The sequence below is a fragment of the Triticum urartu genome, chromosome 7A (assembly GCF_056163025.1).
Source record: "Triticum urartu cultivar PI428250 chromosome 7A, HENAU_Tu73, whole genome shotgun sequence".
NCBI classification, from domain to species: domain Eukaryota; kingdom Viridiplantae; phylum Streptophyta; class Magnoliopsida; order Poales; family Poaceae; genus Triticum; species Triticum urartu.
In genome coordinates this window covers 25,474,903-25,481,465 of record NC_141879.1, presented here as the reverse complement: position 1 = coordinate 25,481,465, position 6,563 = coordinate 25,474,903, and the positions used below count along the sequence as shown (strand labels likewise).

The 6,563-nt window shown below is 48.1% G+C and overlaps 1 protein-coding gene across 1 annotated transcript; it reads left to right on the top strand.

The window, feature by feature from the left end:
- Nucleotides 1–4,858: 4,858 nt before the first annotated feature.
- On the top strand, nucleotides 4,859–5,930 carry LOC147957200 (putative carboxylesterase 13). Its single transcript, XM_087538118.1, has one exon. It carries the CDS (start codon nucleotides 4,862–4,864, stop codon nucleotides 5,402–5,404), a length of 543 nt encoding a protein of 180 aa, XP_087394244.1. The 5' UTR covers nucleotides 4,859–4,861; the 3' UTR covers nucleotides 5,405–5,930.
- Nucleotides 5,931–6,563: the final 633 nt, after the last annotated feature.

Here is a 6,563-nt window from a genome sequence, read left to right as displayed (position 1 = left end):
TATTGCTGTGCAGAAATATGAATGGAATCAATTTGTATTTTAGCTGAATTTTGAATGATTTAATGTAATAGCTACCAAATTTGCTGTTCTCTTCTGTACAGTAGAATAGACATCATGAGAAGTTCAATCCTGAAGGTGTATTCCTGACGGGGATACCTTCAGGAAAGACAAACTCAGGGCAAAATGTCGTCCGTCAGGAAACGCCGTCAGGAATGTATTTCCTGACGGTTACCTTCAGGAATGAAAGTCGTTCCTGACAAGCTATTGCTGACGGGGTCCGACGGGGTATTCCTGACGGTGTAGGCATGTTCCTGACGGGAATGGCTTATTCCTGACGGTTTTCGGCCGTCAGGAAAAACTCAGTTTGGGGTAGTGGTCTTTCTCTACGTACAGGTGAATATTTATATCCAGAGGATCCAATGGCACCATTCAGAGTGACATTAGCTGCTTGCTGAACGTTATTTTTATCAGATGAATTATCCCCTTGAGTTATAGCCTATAGTTCCTCACTTCCTTCGAAGTTCTTGCAATCCATACATTTACAATTCTTGGAGTAAAGAATCTTTTCTTGAAAGCATTCACAGTACTTCTTGAGACACCCTGATTTTTTGCAGTGACAACTTTTATTATGTTTGGGAAGTGAAGGTGCTCTAGCATCCTGATGGCAGCGAAGATTAGTCAAATGCATGAAAAAGAATCACAAGAAAGTATTTTATTTAAATGTAGTAAACTTATTTTTGAGTAATCATGTTCTTTTTCTGTTTTTCAGAAAGGTACAAAGGCTAAGGTAAAAAATAATTTTAGTGGGAGATTCAACCTGGGAGAGGTGCGCAGAAGTACTCAAGAAAAGAGGTAGTCATTATAATAAATGATATATTTCACTGTTTTATGGTGGAACTCGCATATGAGGTCTTTTAATGCTTCAGAAAGGAACTCGACAGTTTTACGTGGATAAAAGAAGACCTGCCTAATGTTTTATTGGTCTTCTTTTATCCACATACCTGCTAAACACCATATTTTATATTTCATTTTTAGCTGGACTGTAGGCAGTCTTAAACAATTTAGACCCACCCTCCTGAACTTCACATTCTAGACCCAGCCTGCTTTATTTATGAATGTGAAATGGCATTGCATTGTTACTTTATATTAGTGACAAATTCCTGAACATACTTTGGTTCTCTGAACTTTGTTCAAAGTGCTTCTTCCGTTATCAAGTCTCTAACTAGGCTTTGTTAACTATGTTGCTGAATTTTCCCTATTTTATAGTAGACTCACATGATTAGCTGATGCAGATTCTACAACTTGAAAAGCACCTCAAGGAATTGTTATTTCTGATTGCAGTTGCATCCCAGGTGGGCTGAGGTGATAACTGAATTCTGTTCTACTGCAGATGAGATTCCGTATTCACTTATATTTGCATGGGCCCAAGGATAGTTCTCTTTATGTTGTAGTACCACTTACAAATGTATATTTTGTGAAAGGAAGCGGATAATTTAAATGGGCCCAAGGGACTTCTGGTGAGGCCTACAAGGCTGGAACACTGTCTGTAAGGGTGGTGCCCTCTGATGGATATTCATTTGTCAACTAATACATGACCATACTAGAGAAGCACACACCACGCACACACAAGGACCCTAACAGGTTGTATATATGCATGTGGACGATCTTTAAATACCTGGGTGATAATCATTTAAATACCTGAATGATTATTCCGCATAATCAAAGTCATATTGTCATTTTTAACACAAGAACAAAGCGGTGTCCCATAACACAAATAGCTACTGTTTGTGCTGAGTAGCAAATTCATTTATTAGTTATGGGGCATCAAGAAGAGCAAACACCAATGCGGTGAGACATACCTGTTGCATGTAAACATGCGGAAAGTAGTAAATCCTTTCACCTTGGCGAGGCACTGTGATCAACACGGCCTAGCGCAAGCATGTCATAGCTCCTTGTATAATGTGTCGCTAGAACTCCCTGCACAAAGGACTCATAATCTTAACTAGGCATGCAATTCAAGGGGCCTTTATTTATAGCAGCAAATTCTAACAGTTGATCATGAGTTAATTTAGTTAACCAGTATTGCATCATCTTTTATTTCTAAACAGCAATACTAAATATGCTCATTCCTATGGCTAGAGTACAAGTTAAACCATCCCAACTCCATAGCAGTACTACTCCAAGCAGAACTGGAATGATTATATATTTTTTATGGATTTTACAAATTCAGCAGGTTGAGCATTTTCCTGTGATTTTCTTGATAAATCAAATATTAGAGTAAACTTTCATACTCAGCGACAACTTGACTTAGCCTAATATATGTTGGTTTCTGAACTTGGTAGATCAAATCAGCCAGGAAAGCTACGTGTGTGCAAGCTAGCTAGACAAGCACACAAGGAAGCTGCTCGGTTGATGAATAGTAGAGTTAAACATAATATAGTACTCTGTATACAAAAAGCTCTCTCTTTCTCTCAAGTACAGGCAGCCCACGAGCAGCAGCAAGCAGAGCAATAGCGAGCAGCCAACAAACAACAACAACAAACAGCAGAAGTAGCAGTGGCAAGCAGCAGTAAGCAGCAAAAGCGAGGGGCAACAAGCTCGTGGCCTAAACATGTTGGCCCAGACAAAAATGTTCACAGGAGGCAACGCCACAACCATCTCCAGCGACGGTCTGAATGAGAAAAAAACAACGTTGACAAAAGAAAAGAAGGCACGAGAAGGCAGGGCGGCTTCTCACCCTACTGTTTGTAGCGAGGCCGGACGGCATGGGGACGAACGACAGAGAATTCAGGACGGCAGCAACGGCAGTCAGCTTCAAGGAAGAAGTAGGAGACACCCGCGGCTTCAAATTCTTGGTCCAGAGGAGACGCGGGGCCCGTCACGGTCCCTGGAGTTGCTCGGGGAGGAGGACGACCGTGACAGCGTCGCAACGGCGGCTGACGGAACAGAGGAAGGCGGCCTCGGTCCAAAAGTTTGCTGCATGCTCAGTGTCCACGAATAGCATCAGAACGATGGCCGGAGCTGAACAGAGTTAGAAAAAGTACCTAGGATCAAGGACTCACTGGAAAAATGAGGCAATGCATGGCAGCGTCCAGCGGGCCTGCATGTTGGACCCTGGGGCGTGGATGTCGAGCCGGACGGAGGGCTGGTGGATCCCGCCCGTTCCTATGGCTGGCGTTGCAGCGGCGAGCTCGACCAGAAAGATGATCCAGGAGGAAGAGGAAATGGATTGAGGAGGGAGGTAGTGGAGTAGGAGTAAAACGTGAAGGGGCAGGGGGTTGCGGGCGCGTGTCCTGCGAGCTGGCGCTGCCCGCCTGACTGGTGGGTTCACGAGAGGGACCCACTGGTCAGTAGCAAAGGGAGAGGTTGAAAGAAAAAAAATGAAAATGACTGTAATATCTCTTCCTCCTCTACTCCCTCATAATCTACTCAGTATTAATTTCAGTGCTCAAAACTCATCAGAAATATCTTGAAAAAATTCACATATGCTACTACTTATATAACTCTATGAAAATGTCCAAGACTTTTCAAGAGTATTTGACTTCCCTTTTTCAGATTTGAATTCAAATATGCCCCGAGTTTGGGTTTGAATTGTAAGCCGGTGATATGAAATTCCAAAATTCATTAATCTTTTACTAGAGTTTGTAAATAACACACAGCTCCGAGATATAGCATGGAGTATGACTTAGACTTGTCAAACTATTTTAACATTTTGTTTGCAGATAACTCTTGGTTTGGATTAGTTTTTTTCGTCTTAGAAAACATGTATCATCATGAACCATCAATCCGTACTTTTTTCCATATGTTTCATTCTGTATCTACATATTTTAATGCACACTCTTCCAATACTTGGCTTGCACTCGGCCTTTGCGCCATTGGCGCAACGGGTCATCTAGTTCCCTCAAAGGATCAGCTTGCAGATGGATTCACAAAAGCATTGCCTACTAGAAGTTTTAAAGAATTCAGACGTAATCTCAACTTAGTATAATTGTGATTAAGGGAGAGTGTTGGAAATATTCTTTGTATGTCACGTACCAATGTGGGCGTGTACATCAAGTATAGGTCAGGGTTTAGTTAGAGATAGTTAGAGATTTTCCTGTTTATCTTCTTATCTCTCTATCCCTCGCATGTATCTTTCTCTAGTCGTTTGTACGATCAACCACCTGTAAACCTACGAGACCTAGCTTTCGGTCTAATCAATAAATACACCGCAGGCTCCTGTGTATAGGGGTTGAGACGCTTTACCCATTCTTAACAGAAAGGTCAAGGGAGACCAAACCTGTGAGGCAGCCGATGCTATAGACGGGCACTTGTCCCGTAAAACTGGAGGTGGAGAGGTTGAGATGGGTGAGCCTGGTGAGCTGATCGAACCCGATGGATGGGATTTCGGAAAGATTGAAGTCGTTTCCACCCAGGTTGAGATACCTAAGGGCATCTCCAGCCGGCCCCAGGAAGCCCTCCAGGAGCTTTTTTTCAGCACCGGCGATCAAAAACGCTCCCAGCTACACCCCCAAGGGCTCGTTTTGCGCTGGTATTAGCGAAAAACACGGCCGGCGCTCGCGAGAGAAACCCAAAAACCTGGGGGTCGGCCGGGGCGCCGGCACTACTTTTTTGCATACAAAACCCCACACGTCGGCCTCTATCTCCACATCTCTCTCTCTCCCCCGTCGCTTTCTCCGCCCCCACCTCCCCTCTCCCCGTCCACTCTTCTCTCTCTCCCCGGCCAAGCACTCCTTGCTGCGCTCCCGCCCGCAGCGTCGCCTCCGCGCCCGGCCGCCCGCGCGCCCCGCCCGCCACTTCTGCGAGGCCCTCTGGAGCTACGTGGGACGGCGCCGCCGACGCCGCCACCAACCGCTGCGCCATGGATCCCGACGCCAAGATCGCCTTCGACTTCCCGCCCTACCTCTGCCAGTACAAGAGCGGCCGCGTGCACCGCCCGGGCGGCGACGCCTTCGCCCCCGCCGGCACCGACCCGCTCACCGGCGTCGTCTCCAAGGACATCCACTCCGGCCCCGCCCGCGCGCGCGTCTACCTCCCGCCCAACGCCTCCGCTGCCACTGCCGCGGCCCCCGGCAAGCTCCCCGTCGTCGTCTACTTCCACGGCGGCGGCTTCGTGGTCGGCTCCCCGACCCGCCCCTCCGGCAACGCGCTGCGGGGCGCGCTCCCGCCCGGCCTCCTCCGGCTGCGCCGCCTCGAGGCGTTCAACGGCAGCCACCCGGTGCTCCCCGGCGCCGTGAACCTCATGGCGTACGACGCGTCTGGCAACGGCTTCGAGGGCCCCGTGGACGCCGCGGCGGTCTGCGCGTCCTCGCCGGGCTCGTGCGTCGCGCTGGAGCCGTCCTCGCGCGGTGCCTCGGCGACGTCGGGAAGGAGCGGGTGGGGGTGGGGGGGGGGCAACGACTGAAAGAGATTGGAGCCCCTGAGTAAAATTCTCACCGGCAGCCCCCCAGGAGGCGAGAAAAATGCCTCCTGGGGAGGCCAACGGCTGGAGATGCCCTAAGGGAGGTCAACTCGAAAAGCACATGATCGACGTGGTGACTCTCCAAGCCGCGATCACCCAAATCAAGAGAAGTGACACGGCCGCTGGTGATACCGCACCGCATGCCCTCCCAACGGCAGCAGTCCGTGCGGGCCCTCCATGAACGGAAGGCCGCCGCAGACTTGGTGGTGGTGGCGAAGGAACGTTTCAGACCGAGCAGCGCCGAAGCTTGGTCCGGCAAGCACCGAACAGGTATTTTGGCAGTGTGGTTGGAGAACGTAGCAGCAGCCCAAGGGGGGTGTGAGCTTACTTTACTTCCACGAGCTGAATTTGTAGGAGAAACAACAGCAGTACTAATGGCACAGGATGTGGCATCATGGAGAACATATGGGTAACAACAACAGTACTAATGGCTCAAGGCTGAAAGAGAAGAGATTGGTAGATTTCTACCCTGCCTCACTCCCATTTATATACACAGTGGCTGAGCAGTCTCACACAATCTTGCCTTCTATGTTTGTGCAGTACCGTAACGATAACACACCAGTGGCAGCAAAGCCGTCCACGAGGTTTGCCCTTGAACTTGCACACTGTCTGGACTGGACACGTCCTTATCTTGTACCCAGCAATCAGCATCTTGGGCAATTGGAATTTCGTTACCAGCTAGTGAATGAATGTATGCATCTAATTACCATATCGCCATCCTCCGGTCAGTCAAGCTTGTCCTCGCCACAACAACTCCACGGAATGTTCAAAGCACAGCGACATCAGCCAATCAGGAGCCACCTATCACTCTCCTTCAGTTGCGATAAATGTTCAAAGTTTTCTTGTTGGAATTTTGGAAATAAGAAATACAATTTATCAATCATGTTTAACAAAAAAGCATGTACCTAACGCACTGGAGTTAATTGCACGGAGGTAACACAACTGGGACAGTATGTGCGGATTGGTACCCGCGCCACCGCATAACTCGATTCTAATGGCAGGCATCCATTCATTTATACACTGACTAATTGCGAAAACTTCGAAAAATAAGTGCGCGCACGAGCACGCCAGGATTCAGACCCGAGCCAAGTTGTTCGCTGCG

What these genes read in the sequence shown, in the direction of transcription:
- LOC147957200 (XM_087538118.1), top strand. Translation starts at nt 4,862, where the DNA reads ATGGATCCCGACGCCAAGATCGCCTTCGACTTCCCGCCCTACCTCTGC.